At 40.0% G+C, this 20,966-nt stretch overlaps 3 protein-coding genes across 3 annotated transcripts; 2 read left to right on the plus strand and 1 right to left on the minus strand.

Moving 5' to 3' along the window:
* Nucleotides 1–428: 428 nt before the first annotated feature.
* On the plus strand, nucleotides 429–5,461 carry LOC110042145 (uncharacterized). Its single transcript, XM_020747495.2, has 6 exons — nucleotides 429–774; nucleotides 1,241–1,495; nucleotides 1,647–1,898; nucleotides 2,496–2,603; nucleotides 3,201–3,388; nucleotides 3,944–5,461. The coding sequence occupies exons 1-6, from the start codon at nucleotides 528–530 to the stop codon at nucleotides 4,289–4,291; spliced, it is 1,398 nt and encodes a 465-aa protein (XP_020603154.1). The 5' UTR covers nucleotides 429–527; the 3' UTR covers nucleotides 4,292–5,461.
* A 3,136-nt stretch (nucleotides 5,462–8,597) lies between these two features.
* Nucleotides 8,598–16,954, plus strand: LOC110042171 (uncharacterized). Its single transcript, XM_020747530.2, has 6 exons — nucleotides 8,598–9,533; nucleotides 10,399–10,650; nucleotides 11,667–11,924; nucleotides 13,276–13,398; nucleotides 14,444–14,631; nucleotides 15,630–16,954. The coding sequence occupies exons 1-6, from the start codon at nucleotides 9,344–9,346 to the stop codon at nucleotides 15,969–15,971; spliced, it is 1,353 nt and encodes a 450-aa protein (XP_020603189.1). The 5' UTR covers nucleotides 8,598–9,343; the 3' UTR covers nucleotides 15,972–16,954.
* Nucleotides 16,955–19,235: 2,281 nt separating this feature from the next.
* LOC149108416 (uncharacterized) lies at nucleotides 19,236–20,767 on the minus strand. Its single transcript, XM_089295241.1, has one exon. It carries the CDS (start codon nucleotides 20,661–20,663, stop codon nucleotides 19,512–19,514), a length of 1,152 nt encoding a protein of 383 aa, XP_089151367.1. The 5' UTR covers nucleotides 20,664–20,767; the 3' UTR covers nucleotides 19,236–19,511.
* Nucleotides 20,768–20,966: the final 199 nt, after the last annotated feature.

Consider the following 20,966-nt stretch of genomic DNA (forward strand, 5'->3'; position numbering starts at 1 on the left):
ACGTGCACTCTAGAATTTCGACCTTTGTAAAACTATGATTCTTCCGGTCGTTAGGAAGGAGAGAAATCCTTAATATTTTAAAGAAACCTCTGAACACGTCATTTATAATAGTCTTCTTGCTGCTTGATTGGAGATAAATTCAGGACTCGTCTTCATTTCCCTTAGGCCTAATTTATGCCAGCTGAATTTTAGTTTAAATAATCACGTAAAACCTCGGCCTTGCTACTTTGCAACATTTCAGTAACACAACTGTGTACCTACGCGAAAAGATCCCTATTACATTATGATAGCCCTCCCAGTTGTACAAACCCGAAGTGGAATAAAATACAAAGCGGACGCATCTTATATGAAACGGCATTACTTGGTTGGTCACGTAACTTCGCTGCGTATATATGCGTGGGCGGCTAAACATAATATTCAAATACCCGCCCACCACTCAACGGAAGTGAAGCATGTAAGACCGTCAAGTTCAACAAACTTCCTTTCTAAGTAGTACTTAACAGAAATTCCAAGGGAAGTTCAGCAAAATGGATCCCAAATCATTCCAAGATTCTCAGAACAACAACTCACGGGCCAATTTTTGCCGTGTTAACTGCACCATTGACACCGTCTTGGAAGAAACGCTTAGCGATATCGACGAGTTTATTCAGTCTGAGCTGGGGTTTGCACCTCTAATTGCTACTGAACCATTAACAGCCGCAGAGTTACACGATTTAAGCTCCCTTCTGCAAAATCGGCAATCGTCGGAAGAATCAGTCTTGGGTAATACGCTAGGTGAGAACAAGTTTCATTAGCTTATCGTATGTTGTAGGTATTTGGTACATGTACAGCAGAGCACAGGCTATAGCTAACTGAAGCAGTCGACGAAGCCTTGCCGCTTTTTGTAGTCTATGTAATCTGTGAAACAACTACCATTGTTGCACCCATGCACTAGTTTTTCTTTTTGAGCGAGAGTCGTATCATGACACAAATAAGATGAAATATTTTGATTTCAGCAGCGAAACGAGAACACGACTGAATGCAATGCAAAACTAATCGGCTCAACTAACATAGATTTTCAGAACTATTTATGTCAGACTAACAAGAAGTCGTTAGCATTTCATAAAATTCTAGGGAAAAAATTACATCATTAAATCTAGTTCCTTTAGCTACGAAAATAGTTCCTAGTTAAGAAGTGATAGCTTTCTTGAGCATTTTGACCGTCTCGATAGCTCTGGTGAAATGTGGTTATGATTTGCAGGAAACGGCGAGGCAGCCAGCATCGTGTCCAGTCCTGAGTCGTCAAACAAGGTTTCTGAAGTTGACGTGGAAATTTTGATAATGGGCCTCAAAGATGTTTACGACAAAAAGACCAAGAAAACTAACGAAGGATTAGAATATCGCTTGGAAAACTCGGAAGTGACAGTTGTGATCCGAGCATCTGATGAAATCACCAGTGTTCGTGCTTATACTCAGAGATGTGCCGAAGCTGCGATTAGAACACACGATACCATTGGTAGGGGTTCTTGAGTGATAATGTTTGTAGTAATCCTCGCTTAATCGTCGTTAAATTACTTAGCTATAATGTATGAATATATATTACTGATATATAATTTAGTATATTGAGCCAGGTTATAATATAATAATACACGTTTTTGTACCTATAGGTCCAGTTGAACTAGATGTAAATATTCTCCAAAGCGACCCAAGATGTCGAGTTGTCTCGGTGGATCTTGGGTCGGTGTACAAGACACAGGAAGGAGATCCAGTGTACTGGCTAGAAAAGGCAGAAGTCATGCAAAGGAACAAATGGGAAATGGTTATTGCAATGGAATTTAGTTCAGGCTTCAAAGGAACTGTTACGTCAGAAGCGTTCAGAGTTACGACCAAAGCAAGTTATAAGATGAGACGAAATGGAGGTTTGTGTAGTACTTAATACAGGAACGAGTGATAGATCGCATTTAAGAGCCACAGAATATATGCAATGTCGATAGTGCAACTGAGTCTAAAGAATGCAGTAGTAAAAAGTAGAGAAAGTATGTTGTAATGCTAAAGGAGAGGTTATTTCTGGAGGGGCAAGATTTGAGCGCATTGTTGATACAATGTCATACAAATACATGCGAACAGCAACGTAAACGCTTGCATCTCCAGTCTTCAATTCACGCTTTTCGAAATCATGATTGTGATGAACTGATGGGATCAAGAATCAATCTGATATAACCGAACTGTAGTTTGAAATGCCGCAAGGAAGGTAATTGGTGTAACATAGTAAGTAGAAAATTTAAAGCTTGATCGCTCCAGACGTTCGTAGAGACGGGTACCAGCCCCGGCTTTTGCACTGAAGTTGCTCCAACGTCCAACTCAAATTTTCTGGCACTGCATTTTCTATCGATTTTGTTTTTTAAGCGTTTGACGTGCACCTCGCTCATAGATTGTAGTACAATTTGGTCGTATAACTAGTTGAAATGTGTTAGTATGAATTGCTCTTAGTAAGATAAACTTTGTTTTCTTTTCAGATGTGCCAAGTTGCGGTAACGTGCAGCGTTTATTCCGTAAAATCAATTCGTCCACTAGCCATGAGGACACGGGTATTCCTTTTCATCTAAACCGTGGAATTAAAAAAGGTTTGTTGATGAATGTGGTTTGATTTTGTATTTTGTTGTGTGTTTGTGAATGTGTCATTGAACATCTCGGCAGTGATGATCGTAGGTGCGACTGAACGTGAAAGCCCGTTGAAATGAAGTATACATTTCGTATATAGACACCATTATAGCTTCGTATATATCTCACTTTACAGCATTTTGCTCGCGTCACGCCTGCTCCCGTAAGAAGGTAACTAATTTGTCGTTTTAAAAGGCTGAAGGCGAAAATTTTCGGTTCAAGGGATCTGTGTTTCGATTGTCAGCATGCCCAGAATAGAGCAGGCTGTCTTCGGCAGCCGTTATTTCGGCCATGAGACAGATGGAAAACAGTGTCGCGTGACGATCCAGTCTACAAACACAATCGCTTTTGACAACTTCAAGATGCTATGTCCGTTTTGCATTTGGATCTTTTAGGAGTCATAAACTCCGCTAAGATGTATAATCTTTCGATATTTCCTGTGTGCTTCGTTTTCGGCGATGGCAATTTTTGGCGTACTTTATAACAACAGAGGACGTTTAAAGGTTTGTGATTGTTTTTATTGGGAAAATCCCAAGCTTAGTATTTGTATTCACCCGCAGAATTTGCTGATCGCGACGCTTGTGCTTTGAGTCGAGAGCTATTTGGATTTAGCTTGAAGGAGGAAGATGATTGGGCAAAAGAGGACCAATCTGCTGGAAATTCTGGATCAGATTTGAAGTCTAGTTCAGCTCTTTCGACTGACAGGAAGATCTTGCTTCAACATCACACCGTTTTAGATAAACAAATGGTAAGTGGCAATCAGAGTTAGCGTACATTTGTTATCAATCCATTTTGACAAGGCTTTCTTAGAGTAAAACCCTGGCACAGGAGCCCCAGCAGGTGTCATTTAAGCTCCAATAGTCTTGTAAAAGAGACTCGCTCCGAGTGTAATCATCTCCCTTTGGATATCTGATATTTTCATCATCAATTCGTTGCCGTTGTAACAAGTAGAGTTACAGTAGATGTTAGGGTTCTTGGACACACTTTTGCCCACATGTTGTATAAAGAGTTAGATAATTAGTGGTTGTCGCTAAATAAAAGCCAACATAGCTGTTGTGCCAAGTGATAATGCGATGCAAATAGTGCAATTAACTCTATATCAACTTAGAAAAGCATCAGAAAATTTTATTTCAGCTGTCCTGTCCTGCTCGTAGTGTCACTGGAAGAACTGCCGAGATTCCCTAGAAGATTGTTGTAGACAGCCATCAATGGGGCTGTTTTTGACCTAGGAATAGACAATTCTTTTTCTGTAAGGGAGTCTAACTTTTTGAAGGGAACTAATAAATGAATGGATTTATTCTAGGTCACAAAGTATTATGGCCATAACCCAAAGGTTCGCTATGTTGTTGAACAGCCTGAGCTTCCAGGTATGCTGAAGCTGGTCGGGAAACAAGCTGTGTTGGTCAACGCGCGTCGAAAGGCAAATGGACACAAGAACGCTGAAGAAGATTTCTGGTGGGCTTGCGGGCATTGCTTCTTCGAACGTCGCAAGAAATCTACCATAAAAGCTCACGTCATTCAAAGGGTTTGTCAAAAGTCGGTGGAGAATAAAAAATCAAGAAGAAAGTTGACAGCCCGCCACTTTAGTCAGAGCGACCTAGAGGAGCATAGCTTTGAAGGTTATTCGTGGAAGAGCTCTCTTTCTGTCTAAGATAATGCCAGATGGGAGGTTATCGTTATGTTAAATGTTCGCCTGGGCCTTCTGGAGAGCACTGCCAGCACTGTCACCATACGGTAGTTAAACTTTTGGTACTTTGTCTTTCTTTGAAATTACCAAAGCTGAAATTTAGTTAAGTGCGCATTGAAATGACATAAGTGATATGAAGTATTATGATATGACTAGCTCCTTGAGCGGGTAAGGTAAACCAAATCCTGCACTGTGATTGGCTAGCCGAAGAGGCAGGATGGCGATATCTTGCCTGCTCGGGATTACGCACTGTGTCCCGCAAGAAAAATTTGCTCTCCATCCCATGCAATAAATCCTCAATTGACCTAGCACTGGCCTCGTTCTTTTTTGCGTGGCTATGGACCTCGGCTCCGTCTCGTTTCATAAACACGCCAAAAAAAAAAAAAGAGAAAAAAAAAAAAACAACTTGGCCAAAATCCAGCCATCTTGACCGAAAACGCTTGGTCAATAACCCATGTATATGTTTTACAGTGTTTGTGGTCAATTTTTGAATTTTAATTTATGACGCAATGGAAAACGCGTCTTTAAACGTTTTGTACATATACATGTAAAGACGTTGTGTGTGGCTGGTCCACGTAAGAAGTTACATAATGTTTATGTATATTTGAAGAAAGTATGTATATAAATAAGACAGATAAATTTCGTCGATATACGTATTATTTTTAGTAAAATTGGATACCACATTTTAAGACGAACCATTGATTTGGACGCCATTGTTATGCATGCTTCTCGATTTCTGTAGCGATTTTTAATCGCTGGTCTATTTGAACAGTACTTACTTTGAACTCTAACATGAAAATGTACAGGAAGCTCAACCTGAAGATCGCCGCTTTTAAAAAGTGTGCGCTGGAAGAAAATGCTATTGCTTTAAACTTGGAAAAAATATATACCGTAGCTTATACCAGATTATGTTTTTGTGTATTTCATACGTGCATTAGCAGTGTTGTGTATTTTCCATTGCTATTTTCTACATTTTTACTCGGGTAGCGCACCTGTATACTGGCTGATTACATTGATGTAAACGAGCTAAACATACTGACGACTTAAAACTAAATGAGTCCATTGTTTAATTAATATATCTATGGGCCATGAAGTCAAATTGAGCTATAAATTAAAGTTTAGTAATGAAACTCAGATACTTGTGTTTGGTTTAAACGTGTTAGGGAAGCCGAGGAGGGGAAAATGATTTAGCTCCTAAAATGTACTTTTGGTTAATTATTGATTCATCTTTGGACCTCGCTAGAAATGGCTTTGGCTGTTCGCAGTCCCAGCATGCAGCCCTAACGATGTTTTATAGGTTCACGATAGGATCCATCGAGACCTTCTTCTTAAGAAATTGCCGAGGTAATGACTGGTAGCAGCATTTTTTTCAGCATCTTAACTCTGATGAATCGCTACTACTTTTATTTTTCAGTAATCAACACGTGAAGAAAGTTTAAAAAAACTGTTATTGTGTATTCAGAGCTGCCATAAGTTTTCGAAATATTTGGAAAAGGTGATATGAAAGGTGTTTGAAAGCCATTCTACGTTTACGTCATTTTTGAAGAGATGAGTACTTCTAGATCTTGTTAATTTTTTTGGATGATACACCTTTCCACAATGTGCCGTTTCACCATTATAAACGCAACATCGGGCTCAATCAATTAGTTATTTGAGCAACCTTTCTCTGGTGAAGGGTACAATGTATCCGCGAGCATAAAGGTAGACTACGAATAGTGCCTCTTTCGCTTAGTCCGTCGTGCGTGACGCGAAAGAAATTCGCGAGAAAAAAATGGCCGCGCGAAATCCTGGGAGCTAGGAGCGCGCGAAAGGAGGGACTACCGCCTAAGCCCAAGAGTTTGCCCTTTCACGGCCGAGTGATTTTTCGGTGTAGGATTTCTCATCTTGACGTCCTCTTATTATCGCCTGTTATCAATAGTCTCGGGAGATCGGAATAAAATTGCTCTACTCTACTCTTCAAGTAGCCAGGCAAAAACATATGCCGTGTGAAGTATATCTTCGTTCAGTGTTCGTTCAGCGAAACTGTCAAAGAAGTTTTAAAAAGAAGACGGCGAATGAGGCCTCTTGTAACGATTTTCGCTGCGTCTAAAAGTTATTGCGAAAATTTCAACAGAGTTTCAACCGAGAATTTACATTATACATTATACATTATACATAGGAGATCATCCAACTGTGGTGAAATGTTTGCCGATAGCAGCGGAAAATTTCAGGTGAATGTCCGGCGTCAAGTGAGAGTCCGGTTCAATCTTTCAAATGGACGGCAGAAAGGCCAAGCTCAGTGAATTTATATTCGCTGACTTACACGATGCTGTTGAGCGGCGAAATCACTAACACGCTCGCAGTCGGGGTGGAGGCAGAAAACTTTGCCAAACAAAACACTGGATAAATTTAAATCTTTCCAAAGCGCCTGTTGGCAGATTCGCAAGAACATCACGGCTTGCGAAGCGTGATTCCAACGCTTCGATTTGCTCTGGTACCGCTTCGATTTGCTCTGGTTCCGAAACATTCCTGCAGGACGTCACCGGTATCTCGAATGTTGACAACACGTTTTCAACGCTCCTAACATAAGCCAATCATATTTTTGCGTTGTGAGAGCAACGCATAATTCAAACCCTTGGGCTTAGGCGGTAGTTCCTCCTTTCGCGTGCTCCTCGCCTCCAGGATTTCGCGCGGCCATTTTTTTCTCGCGGTTTTCTTTCGCGTCACGCACGACGGACTAAGCGAAAGAGGGACTACTCGTAGTCTAGCATAAAGGTTGATAAAGATAATATGATCAGTTTACGTTTGTTCACGCCCAGAACAACTTGTGGCATCAAAATTCTCTAACAAGTGTGGCTTTGCGTGTCCCCTAGCATCGTAAAAGAGTCAGTACTGCCATACAAGACGAGTGCAACGAAATAACGAATTACAAAAGACCTGAAACGAATATAACACTGTGAAAATATTTTGTAATGTCCAATGTTTACAACAAACCACATGATGAAACGGAAAACGAGCAAGTCTGATGGTGATTATTCAGCCCGGGGCGTTCCCATTCAATAGGGAAGGCGTCTTTGGTCCTAAGTTGGAAGCTAGTAGGAGCGAGTACATGATAAAAAAAGTACCGCAGAACAAACAAACATACATACATACTCTTTATTTCAACTCGAATAATCAGAGTAGCTCTATTGAGTTAAAATCTTCCAGAAAGAAAAATTCATCAATCAATTAGTAATACAATACATAACTAGAACGCTAAAATACTAAAAGCTCATTTTCTTTCTTTTTATCGATTCTTACGAGACTTTGAAACCTGCAAACGTTTGTAAATATGGGATGATGATCCAGAAGTACATTTTCACGATCTCTGATACCAAATTGTCTGGTGGTTTCCCCGGCATAGCTGGCCATTCCGCGCGGTCATAGTTTCCTCAAGGTTTATTTACGGTTACGCTCGACGGACTAAGCGAAAGAGGGACGACTCGTAGTTTATTGTTTCGATAGACAGACAAGAAAGCTGTCTGCCGCTAAAACGCACCAACATTTATGATAATAGTGGCCAATAGCACTATTAGTGCATCCACTCCGAGACTCGACTAAATTGAAATAACAAAAAACACTGAAACAGTGCAAAAGTGGACTGAGAAAGTGTCCACATTTACACTCTATAGTGAGACTCTTTTTGAGGCCACTTTCACGTGAGGACTGTACAGAACGATACTGATACGCCTCAAACAAACCGAGATTGTAGTGTGAATGGGTTTGGGGTGGTTTAACAGTCAACATAAGATTTGGAACGAATCGCGCCCAAGTACACGAACATTGATAGCATTAAAGGCCAAAATAACGCTAAATAACTTCAAAAGAAGAAAGTTAACGAGGCGCACTGTAAAACCGGTGCAGAGGCATAACGTGCATTTTTTCATGGGGTACACAACGAAGGGAAGATGTAGAGCGCCGAAGGCGCCAGCTGCCAAGGTGCGGTTTTTGGGCATGCTTACGCCACCCCCTGCAACAGGAAATGTTTATTTTAAGGGGCCCGGAAATGACATTTCCCACGTTTTCCGGGAAACAATTTCATAAATCAAAACACTGAGTAAACATTAAAACGGTGATTATTTAGTAACTTAAATCTATGTTGTATGTATGTCAACCTTCGGGATAATGGATAGTAGTTTCAATTGGAGCGGGACTGGAGACTGTCGAAGCAGCCGATTTGATAATTAAAGACGCGTTTCGCCAATAATTTATCCATTCATTCATTTATTTTTATTTTATTTTATTATTATTATTATAATAATTAGAGTGTCCACAATCAGTTCTCTAAGCTAAATACTCAGGTGAAAAAGGGGTTAAATACTCAGACACTTAAATAAAGTTAATTAATTAATTAATTAATTAATTCATTCATTCATTCATTTATATATCATAACTTTACTAGATCGGGAGGTCGCGATGCCCTTGCGCTGACTTCTCTATCTATACCACACTCACTCTACTTGTGAGGCCGTGTGTATGTAAGGACTGTACAAACGGAAACGAACAAATGTCAGTGTTTTCAATTATGGACACTTCACGCTCCATTTATCTACATACTTTCCCTTTGAGATTAAAGAGGTAACTGGTTATCCATCCGCCTAAATGCTGAAAAGCAGGCCGAACCGCTGAATTTTACTTAATGTGGGCTGGGGAGTAGTGCGGTGAGTTCTAAAGTATTTAACATCAGAACTGGACTTTCAGGTAACTACTATTCCTTTCACAGAGTATTGAGGTAAGAAAGCATTGAAGGAAATTTTAATTAACCGACCGTTAGCACTTCCGCTGCCAAGTTGAGCGACCTTTTTTATTTCCCCTCCTCAATTCCTGGGTTTATTTGTATTTCACCCTCCCACTCGTCTACCATGAGCGCTATAAAAACACGTTTGGCGAACTGTTTAACACTTCCTTTGCAGCCAACCATAAGGATAACTTCAGATCGAAATCATTCCAAATCTAATTTCAAGGACTCAACGCACAAGTCTATTTGCTTTTCTCCAAATGAGTGGCTGCGAGATCGACGCTTTCCTTGAGGAAAGACTCAACGATATTGACGAGCTTATTCAGTCTGAGCTCGGCTTTGCACCTTTAAATATCACAGTACCACTTACTGCCCCAGAAATCCACAACTTAAGCTTCCTGCTGGAAACAGAAGGAACGTCGATTGGATTACTGACGGACAATATTCTGGGTGAGTACACTTCTTGTGTTTGTTGTCTTCTCCTGATATTGTGGAATATACCATTCTTAGTGCCGAACGAGGGCTAAGTTATGTTCCCAATTAAAGTAGTCATACTCTTTGCATTTTGTGAAATATTGTCATTTCACGCAATTTGCTTTCCTGCATTCCTTGTTGGGTTATAAACCCATTCCTTGTTGTGTTACAAAGAGCGTATAGTATGAAGAACGCATGCTATGTTATAAAGAACGCAAAGTATACCATTCTTAGTGCAATACGAAGGCTAAGGTATGTTCCCGATTAAAGCAGTCAGACTCTTTGCATTTTGTGAAATATTGTCATTTCACGCAACTTCCTATCCTCCATTCCTTTTTGTGTTATACAGAAGGTCGTTAAACGGGATAAATAAGTACTGTAGTGATTTAATGAACGTAGTGATGCAATAGGCCACTTTCGATATATTAAAATTCAGCTTGATACATGTAGTGAGGCATAGAGGACACAAACAAAAGAAATGAATAAAAATGATCATTCAATTTCCTTTGTTTGTGTCCTCTAAGCCTCACTGCCAAGCTGAATTTTAATATATCGAAAACGGTTATTCTGAACGTTGGCTCACTCGAAGAAACGAACGGTTTCTCGCAGTGGTTTCCCTCTTGTTCGTAGCAGCGTAGGACAAACTGGGGTGCAGTGCGGGACTCACTGCCTTGGCGTATGTTCTACAAAGTCTCCAACGCGTCAAAATAATTCCAACAAACTTAAAACATTAATAATCACGAACTCCACAACCATTTTCTGTGGAGTCGGGTCCTAGACAAGTATATACGAGCTATTAAAATATCTTTACAGTTTTAATGGAGTGTAGTGTTGGTTGCAGGGAACGACGCAGCCAGCTCCATCTCCGGTCAAGAGTCGTCAAACAAGGTTTCAGATGTTGAAGTAGAAATCCAATTAATTGACCTCAAAGATGTTTACAATAAAAAGACGAAGAAAACTGATAAAGGATTAAAGTATTGTTTAGAAGACTCGGAAGTAACTCTTGTGGCTCAAGCATCTGATGAAATCACCAGTATTCGTGCTTATACTCAAAGATGTATCGAGGCTGCTATTAGGACACACGATACTGTTGGTAGGATAACTTATAATGTATCTAATGATCGTCATGAAACCAAGACACTTCTTGCTCAATCCTCGAAGTTGCAACTATTAACTTGTAACGGAAGTCGCCAACCCGGCGACTAAAATCGAAAGCTTGAACGGATTATCATCCAGACTGAAAAAATGCTCTGAGCGTTGATAATTCACTTCTCCTGCCATTTTTAACTCAGTAAAATTGAACGAACTTCGTTTCACTTGACTGAACTTTAGCGTGTGATGATTTTACCCTTGAACGCGAGACAACGCATGTATTTAATGATCGTCACGAAACCGAGACACTTCTTGCTCAATCCTCGAAGTTGCAACCGTTAACTTGTCACGGAAGTCGCCAGCCCGGCGACTAAAATCGAAAGCTTGAACGGATTATCATCCAGACTGAAAAAATGCTCTGAGCGTTGATAATTCACTTCTTCTGCCATTTTTAACTCAGTAAAATTGAACGAACTTCGTTTCACTTGACTGAACTTTAGCGTGTGATGATTTTACCTTTGAACGAATTGATTGCGATTCTATAGCATGTTGCACTCCGAATTCACTAATTGGTCTTGGTCTTCGCTTTTAATGACTTTGGTATTTTTATATATTTAGGGCCAAGACCAACTAGTGAATTCTTCGTGTAACAATAATAGAATTCTGATTGTGCTTCAGCTACTTTGAGGCCCAGCATTATATGATCATCAATAATAAAAATACGTTATCTGAATCAATTTTAATTGATCTAACTCAGGGATGGCATATTAATTATTAATTATTAATTATTTATTATTTGATCTATTAATTAGTTAATTGATTTTGATTAATTAATGATTTATTGATAAATTAATTTTTATACTTTGGTGACTAAATTTTTTCACTGGTGCGGCGACCGAAAATAAACTTTCAGTGGCCAAATGGCCACCAAGGACAAAAGTTAACCTTAGAGGGTTGTAATGCTATTAAATGACTGAAATAGCTATAGTTCATTATTACACGTTTTTAAACCTATAGGCCCAGTTGAACTAGATATAAATGTTCTTCAAAGTGACTCAAGATGTCGCCGAGTTGTCGCCGTAGATCTTGGGTCGGTGTACAAGACACGAGAGGGTGATGCAGTCTACAGGCTGGAAAAGGCTGATGTCATGGAAAGGAACAAATGGGAAATGTTAATTGCTATGGAATTCAGTTCAGGCTTGAAAGGCACTGTTAAGACGGGAGCATTTAGAGTAACGACCAAAGCAAAGTACAAGATGAAACGAAACGTCGAAGGTTAGTAGCTTTAGAGCATGTTCAGGAAAGTGACAAGTAGCACTAAAAGGTTTTGTTTGTGTGGACTGTAAATGCAGTAGAAAAGAACTAAAACGGTTGCAAACCTGAAATTGAAAGGCGGAGAAAGTGGAAGTTACTTACATTTGCCTCTGAAGTTGCCATGGACGCTTGCGTCCACTGGTTTGTCCGACTCTTCGAGAGCGACTTAATTTGCGAACGTAGAAGTGAACTAATGAGACAAAAAAAACATAACGAAGCCCAAATAAAATGGGGAAATCGGACTGTTGAGGCGACAGGAATTCTCATGCGTTAACTCTTCAAGAAAGGACTTGAGACGGAGAGGGACGGCTAATCACACGACGTACATGAGAGAAAACTGTGTAACTCAGCTGCTAACCGCGGACTCTAAAGTGCCTATGAAGTAAACAATAATTGCTGCTTATTTGAAAGGCTTTTTAAAGTAAAGAAGAATGGCGTTTTCCTTTTTGGAATATGTTTTGTCGTTTTAGAGCTATTCACGTTTTTGTATTATGCAAATGAGGAAAGTGATGACGTCATAGGTGGTTCCACTAAAACAGCACAACATGCAATCGAGAGTAACTCTAGAAAGATTAAAGCAGTATTCTTCAAACTTGCCACCAGTAATGTACATTACAAAAGAAACAGTATGACACCTACTAGGTTGTTGCCATGGTAACACTCGTGGCTCCAGTCTCTTTCTGTGAAAAACCAAATATCCCTATTTGCAACCTTTTAAAGTGGGACAGAGGGTCTTGCTCGGAACACACATGGTTCCCATGTTGTCTTAACTCTCGCCATTAGATTGGTGGGAGTTGACGATCCTTGTTTAAGATAAAATCCGGGAATTTTAGTCTAAATTAAAGCAAAGCCAGCGGCATAACTGTTGTCATGGCAACGGCACGATGGGTCTCATGCTTCTTTTGTGATGTCCATTTCTGGTGCTAAGTTTAAGAACACTGCTTTAATAAAGAGTGTTGTGCTGTTTTGGTGGAACCACCTAAGACGTCATCACTTTCCTCATTTGCATAGTACAAAAATGTAGATATCTCTAAAACGAAAAAATATATTCCAAATAGGAAAACGCCATTCCTCTTTACTTTGAAAAGCCTTTCAAATAAGCAGCAATTATTTATTACTTCATAGGCACTTTAAACAAAACCTTTTGACCTATACCTATTACTGAAGTTAATCTGCCGAACCAAACTGATTCAAACGCCGCTCTTTATCTATGAGTAGTTTCGGCACTCGGGCAGAGCGGTGTTCAACCCGATGATCCCATAAGAATTATATGATAATAATAGTAAATGAAGATTATCGTTTATTTTCTCAGATTCGTCTAGTAATTTTACGACACAGCGGCTATTCGGCAAGTTCACGTGGTCTGACAATAAAAACAACGTGACTGACCTTTCGGGAGGGAATAACTTTCTTCCAAAGCGAGGAATTAATCAAGGTTTGTTGCCAAGTGCGTGTGTGGGTAGCTTTCATTTTCGCATGTACATGAATGAATAATTTTAATATGATAAAAGAAAAATTCTCTGGAAAATATCACGTGGTCTACAATGAGTAAAAAACCGCCCAAGCTAAAGAGGTCTATTCTGCTCAAAAGAAAGCCCGATTGCATGGTGACATCAGACCAGCTAATATCACTACCAAGCCTTGCTTGTAGCTTTTATCATGAAAATATTTCACCTCCTCGTCCTCCCCCTTCTCGTTCTTCTCCTTTATCCCTTCCTCCCTCTCCTCTTCCGTCTCCTCCCCCTCTTCTTTAAGAAGGAGAAGACATCTTCCGCGTTTCTTTTGATTTAAAGAAACTTGAATGGGAGTGTGGGAGAATAAGAAATGCTGTGGGAACAGGGGACGAGTGCGCTGAAAAACTGCGGAAAACTGTTTAAAGCTAACTTAATTCTACAACTCGATAGAAACGCAGCGCAGTGGTCAGTTTTAATCTCTTATAGGAAACACTGCGAGAAAAAGAAAGAGGAATCACTCGTTTATTTGGATTGTCAAATAGTTCATTCTTCTTGCTCGCGCCATCATAACCTTCACTCCTCGAGCTACTAATTCTGTGTTCCCATCGGGTTATAGAAGTACGCCTTTTAGACGAACTTTCTTAAAGTGTCTTTTTTATTCTTTTAAAAAACAGAAAACAAAGGCAGAAAGAACGGCAGCAACGATAACGGCGACAACAGCAACAACGAAAGAAACTAAGCAAACAAACAAAAAAGTGAAAGTGTATTGTTTGTTCGTTGAAGAAACCCTTAGCTTCCTTAATTATATGTATTTTCGTTTTAGAATTCCCGACTGATGAAACTTGTGCTTTGAATCGTGAATTAATGGCATTTAACTTAATGGCCACCGCGCAAAAAGCAGAAGAGAACAACAACAACTACAACAACAAAAGAAACCAAGAAAACAAAAAACTGGAAAATTTCAGTTTTTTGTTTGCCCGTTAGAGAAACCCTTAGTTTGCTGAATTATTTGTATCTTCCTTTTAGAATTCCCGAATTATGAAACTTGTGCTTTGAATCGCGAATTAATGGCATTTAACTTAATGGAGGAGGATCATCCTGAAGCACGATGCCAGTTTGCTGACGATTCTAGGACTGACTTTAAGTCTAGATCAGGCTCTTCGGCTGACGAGAAGATCTCGTTGCAACACCACACAGTTTTAGATAGACACATGGTAAGTGGTAAGGACGCCTTGTTTTAAGCTTGACAAAGTGTGCTGACGGTAAAATGCTCGAACCTAATGGGAAGTTAGACTCAAGCCACCCATCAGGTTCTGCAAGATACGTCCAGTGACTGTATCCATTATAGTTTTATTTCAGGGAAAAATGCTTGATTAGCCATGCACTTATCTGTATCACGAATCTATTCGCCAATCTATTGATAATAATGAATTTGGTTGTGGTATATTTATTGATTCGAAGAAAGTCTTTCATACTGTTAATCATGTAATTCTATTAGATAGACTTAATCATTATGGCATAAGAGGCAATGTGCATGAATGGTATAGATCTTATCTAACCCACAGAGAGCAATTTGTAAATTTTAATGGTCATAACTCATCTTCCCTCTCAGTGAGTTGTGGTGTACCTCAAGGAGGTATTATGTAGTAATGATTTACCCAACACCTCCAGCTCTCCAATATTTCATTTATTTGCGGATGATACTAACCTTCATTTCTCAAGTAAAATCATTAGTCACCTTGAAAAAATCCTAAACCATTGCCAAATGGATGAAATGTAACCTCCTAACACTCAATATCTTAATGGCTATCTGGAGGCTTATGTTGGACTCCTGATAGTGAGGAGCGGGTTTGAAAACCTGCCCTGGTCGTTGTGTTGCGTACCTCTTTCTGCCGGTGTACCTCTTTCTGCCGGTGAACTGGTTAGAGAGTAGCAATACTCCATCTCATTTCATTATACAGAAAGTGGTAAGGGTGTTAGCCTCTTAAACTGACGCTCTTTGGACTAGCCGGAGATGGATGCCTGCGTTACTAGGCTAAAGAAAGCCTGCATAGGGGTCTAAGGCGGCGTAGGTTATTTGCCTTATATTCGACCTTAAATGTTTTCGTGGTAGAGAAATCTTCGCTCACAAGATCCAAGTAAACTCCAAATACTTTTCTCCTTTAGTTTTGCACTGTTAAAGAAAATTAATGAATTAATTAATATATTCCAGGTCACAACGTATTACCGTCACAACCCAAAGATTCGCTATGTTATAGAGCAGTCTGACCTCCCTGGTATGTTGAAGCTGGTTGGAAAACGCTCTTTGCAGGTCAGCGCGGGTCACAAGACAGATTGTCGCAAGAGCACTAAGCAAGTTTTCTGGTGGGCCTGTGGGCGTTGTTTCTTCGAACGTCAGAAGAAATCGAGTATAAAAGCTCACATCATTCAAAGGGTTTGTCAAAGGCCGATAAAAGTTAAAGCGCCAAGGAGAAAATCAACAAGTTTGAGTCAGAGCGAGTTGGAGGAAGACACGTTCGAAGGATATTCGTTGACGGACTCTCTTTTTGCCTAAGGTTATTGCTTATCGGCCGGTAAAATGTGTGCAATTAATATATACTTTCCTGGTGTAGACTAGTTACATAGCAGCATGTGTTTTTTTGTTGTTGTAAATATGAAAATAAGTTAAGCATACATGTCTTTATGCACTGGTGTTCTAAAAATTTATAGTATTTGTGGTTAGCTTTGATTTGTAATTTATGACGCATTGAAGAACATCTCTACAAGCTGCACACATGAAGCTGTCTAGTAGATAGTAGGTGGTCCACAAGATAATAATTGTGGAAGTATATATGCATTTTACTGCAAACGACTTTGGACTTTTTAAAAAAAAATGCAGTCACAGAATGTAAATAGTGGGTAAAGGACTGTAAAGCCGATTCTAAGTCACCCAGCCCGGTTCCTGTGGGTTCCCAGTGTATCATGGTTTCAATTCATTCTCCATTTCTTGGAGTGTAACTAAACTTACTCATTTGAGTCGAAAAACAAAATAATGCTTTTGAAAATATATGGTTAACATCTTGAATTTTGCATACAGAAATGTGTAATACTATTGCTACAGTAACCCTAAGTAGATGAGTACAATTTATTCACTAATGCTTGGGAAATTGTTTATGTAGCAACGTCTCCTAAAGAGTGGTAATGCTGTTCCATCAAACGATAAGAGCTGGAAACCTCTGGCTACGATTACCAGCCATCTGCTGAACAATGTTCCTTAATTTAAATAGTGAAGCAAAATACTGACAGTAGGATGGTTCAGTTTAAATCATTTAGGGCGCTCAAGGAGTATCGAAAAGCAACAGTAACTGAGTAAAGTTCACTTTGGAACCAGAGCTGTGAGGCTTAAAACTGAATACAGTTGAACTTCTCCACAGCGGCCACCGTAACTTAGGGATGAGAACAGCGGTGGCCAGTTTTCGATCAATGTTATGCTTAAATGCTTGTATAAAATGTGGTATGTGCTTATGGTTTCAAAATACACTATAGAAACCCTTCTAATGAGGACTGGGACGTTTTACTCAGTTAAGCATAGTCACCATTGGAAACCAAGAATCTATTGTAGAGAAACGTTTGTTAATCCTTTGAAAAATCTCAAGACAATGATTTATTATGAATCCTTTCGTTTCCTTCACCTCATACCATTCTTTACTTTTATCTTTCCTTTGTTCATGGCGATGAGAAGCCATGAATGGGTAACCCTGCGATGGACTAGCATCACATCCAGGGGGGAATAGAAATACTCCTAGTCGCTTCATGCTACTGAAACCGGGATAAGCTCCGGCCTGATGAGCCACTTGTCGCGTATGCAGACTTTACTTTTAGAGTCATAATACCACAAGGACAGCACCGCGTCTCGTCCGCTCAACAAAGTTAAGCCCTGTTCGGTGGGCTCATGCTTGGATTTGTTACCAAATACGAATACCCCGAGTTGTAATAACTTCTTTTTTTTTTCTTTTTTCGTCCCTTTCCAAGGCGATATTAGTAACTGCTGAACTCCCAGTTTTGTGTAATGTCTCTTGTTTCTATTTATCAACTACTTTGTTCAAATCATTTCGCCATGTCTGTATTCATCTTTATAGCATTTATTTACAATACAGGGGCACCCAACGACCGTTTTCTCTCAAATGCTTTTAAACGCTGTTTTAGGCTATCTGGAGTACTTTTGAAGCTCTGCAGGTTAATTTTAGGTTGCGCTAAAAAGTTTTTATCTGTTCGGTTATTCTAGGGGAACTTGGGTATTGTCGAATTTATTAGGGCTTTTTTGTCCATTCCCCGAAAACCTTAGGTCTTATCGCCTTTCCGAAAATGATAGCTGACCTTTTTTCGGTACCCAAAACAACATTTTTTTACGATCCGAGAACAACAGACATTAAATTTCTCATATCACGAAAGTTCAAGGTGACAATTCTCTTCAGAAAATCAGAGGGGATTAAAGGACCTCCGAACAGATAATTTACCGAAACCATCCGTTGGGTGCCCCTGACAATATTGTATAAATAATAGCGAAACGCTTCGTTCGAATTCTCCTCAATTCACTTGTCTGTTGATCGTCCAAAACTTTTAATCACGGCTTGAATAATAATTCGAAAATTCTTACAGCTCATCAATGTTTTGATTTTCAATATCTCAGTTTTCGGCAATCGAATACGGTTAACCTGTATAAGCGGACACCTTCGGGAAATGAGCTATGTATAAAAACGTTCGTGCGAAAATCTATTCAATGTAGAGCGGGTGTATTTACTTGTTCCCGAACGTAGTGATTTCTCTCATTGAGCGAATGTACAAGGGCTGACGCGGGGGACTTTTATCCCTTTTGAGCGCCAAATTTACTGGAGGTATTCAAACAAGACAAGTAAAGATGTTACTGTGGAATCCCGCTCCAGTAACAGTGTAATTGGAAACCTACGTGATCGCGCGCCGACTACGTGACAAATAAGTTTCTTTCACGTGATTCACGCAGCACTATTATTGCATCCGCTCCGAGACTCGACGAAAACCATTGAAAGAGTTCAAAAGTAGACTAAAAAAGTGTCCACATTTATACTCTCCACAGTAGGACTCTTTGTGCGGCCACTTTCACTCGAGACTGTACATAACGATACTGATACGCTTCAAACAAACCCAGATTGTAGTGTGAAGGGGTTTGGAGTGGTTAAACAATCAAGATAAGATTTGGAACGAATCGCGCCCGAGCACACGTACATTTACAGCTCTAAAGGCCAATGTTAACTCGATTGAATAACGTTAAATAACGTCAAACGAAGACAGTTGAAGAAGTGCACTGCAAAACTGGTGCAGAGGTATAGCATGCATTTTTTTTATGGAGTAAACAACAAAGAGACGCGGTGAGACGCGGTGGCCTCATGGTTAGTGCGCTCGTCTCCGGATCGAGTGGTCCGGGTTCGAGCCCTGGCCGGGGACATTGTGTTGTGTTCTTGGGCAAGACACTTCACTCTCACAGTGCCTCTCTCCACCCACGTGTATAAATGGGTACCGGCGAACTTAATACTGGGGGTAACCCTGCGATGGACTAGCATCCCATCTAGGGTTGTCCACAAGTTGCTCCAATTTTCTCAAAAAGTTGCTCAAAAGTTGCTCCAAAACTCTAATAAGTTGCTCAAAAGTTGCCCCAAAATCCAAACGTTGCTCAAAAGTTGCTTTCAATTTTTTAGTGTAAGAGATTGATTAACAACTTAAATAAAGATTTAATGAATAGATTTAACTTTGCATAGATATTATATACATAATTATATCATACTGACTCATCAATATTGTAAGACTGAGTCTCTTTCAACCCAAATCATAAAAATCTGATTCTCTGTATTGGCTTTCTATTACGATAAGCACGTGATTGTATTCGAACAAAACAAACTTTGCTAATATGCTTATTAAATATATAAAGTTTCTCTGAGATACACGAGTGTATGACTGTATGTGGTATAAAACCATAGTCTTTCAATATTTACTTCTTTGCGGATGTAGTAGAGAGCACTGTCCCTGTTGGTCAATGTTTTGCACCACCAGCTAGTCTTCTACAGACATATAATTCAAGATTTCATGTGCGCTTATTGTCATTGTAACGTAACATGACCGATGTTTCCACTGTTTCTTCTAATGCTGCCTCTTGCTGCTTACTAAATGCATTTTGCAGCAGGCTAAACACTCGTTCAGCTGATGCTGAACTAGGCTGCACCAAAAAGATCTTTTTGACTGCAGCAGACCAATTTGGGAGAGCATCGGCATGTGTAGCCCTCCACTGTACTTTGCCTTCCTCTGTTTCAATGGCTGCACCATCAGCAATGGCCAGATAGTTTGGCAGCTCTTCCACAAGCTGTACAACTTCTGCATCAGTAATGAAACTAAATTGCTTTAGTTCCTGGACTGATGCAGCAGTTGGATGTAGTGCTTGCACCTGTATTGGGCAGCATACGCGTGCAGCCTTAAATGCACGGACAGTATTATGGAATTGCACACTGAATTTCTGTTGGTAAAAGCGGAAGCCTGGATTGATACATGCCTTTGCTTGAGCAACTAACTGGTTGTACAATGCCATATTTCTACCTGCATGTTGGCGAGCTTTGGCCTCAGTGTTTGGATAAGATTCAATGGCTATTGCATGTGCTAATGCGGACAAACGCTCATAGCAAGTAAATGCTAAGGGACCATCCCCCTCAAGATAATAAGTTGCTTGAACAAAGTGCTTGCCCGCATCAATCATAGCAGCAAGCTCAATGTCTAAGTCTCTAGCAGTAGCTGGATCATCAAAAATCTGCAACAGGCTTGCACGGCAAACAGGAGACAGGTTATCATTTTCTCTTAGAAAGGGCTCAACATCTCCATAAAACTCCATGACCTGATTGAGGACTTCCCATTTGCTCCACCATCTGGTTTTGGAATGAAGTCGCATTGCTGTGCCAGTTCTTGTCTTCCACAACAGCCGAGCAGCTGGACTGAGAGAAAACATGGTGTTCCAACACCTAGAAAATGCGTCTAGGACACTAAATTCAAAGTGTTTCCCAACATTATCGATTGTGTGTGAGAAACAGATGACATTAAGAATATTGGGGAAGAAAAACATGACTTGACGCAATCCAGCTTCATTTACTGATGCACCATCTCTCATTGCTGCTAGAAGATGGTTTGGTTGCATTCCATACTCCACAGCCAGGCACTGAATCAGCCTTTGAGCAAGCTCTTCCGCATTCATGCTCTTGGCAGACGTTACTTTACCTTTAAACAACAAAGTGGAAGTTATAGAGCGTCGAAGGCGCCCGCCGCCAAGGAGCGGTTTTGGGGCATGCTCATGCCACCCCCTGCAACAGGAAATATTTATTTTACGGGGTCCGGAAATAACATTTCCTACGTTTTCCGGGAAACAATCTCATAAATCGAAACACTGAGTAAATATTAAAACGGTGATTATTTAGTAACGAGACTAGAGACTGTCGAACTAGCCGATTTCATTATTAAAGACGCGTTTCGCCAATAGATTTATATTATATATATATAT

The sequence above is a fragment of the Orbicella faveolata genome, unplaced genomic scaffold, assembly GCF_042242905.1.
Source record: "Orbicella faveolata isolate gen_17 unplaced genomic scaffold, um_ofav_v1 contig_26, whole genome shotgun sequence".
Lineage (NCBI taxonomy): Eukaryota > Metazoa > Cnidaria > Anthozoa > Scleractinia > Merulinidae > Orbicella > Orbicella faveolata.

Coding starts and splice junctions, on each gene's coding strand:
- LOC110042145 (XM_020747495.2), top strand. CDS start 528: ATGGATCCCAAATCATTCCAAGATTCTCAGAACAACAACTCACGGGCC. Junction 775..1,240: donor AGTCTTGGGTAATACGCTAG/GTGAGAACAAGT, acceptor TATGATTTGCAG/GAAACGGCGAGGCAGCCAGC. Junction 1,899..2,495: donor TAAGATGAGACGAAATGGAG/GTTTGTGTAGTA, acceptor TTTTCTTTTCAG/ATGTGCCAAGTTGCGGTAAC.
- LOC110042171 (XM_020747530.2), top strand. CDS start 9,344: ATGAGTGGCTGCGAGATCGACGCTTTCCTTGAGGAAAGACTCAACGAT. Junction 13,399..14,443: donor AAAGCGAGGAATTAATCAAG/GTTTGTTGCCAA, acceptor TCTTCCTTTTAG/AATTCCCGAATTATGAAACT. Junction 14,632..15,629: donor CAGTTTTAGATAGACACATG/GTAAGTGGTAAG, acceptor AATATATTCCAG/GTCACAACGTATTACCGTCA.
- LOC149108416 (XM_089295241.1), bottom strand. CDS start 20,663: ATGAATGCGGAAGAGCTTGCTCAAAGGCTGATTCAGTGCCTGGCTGTG.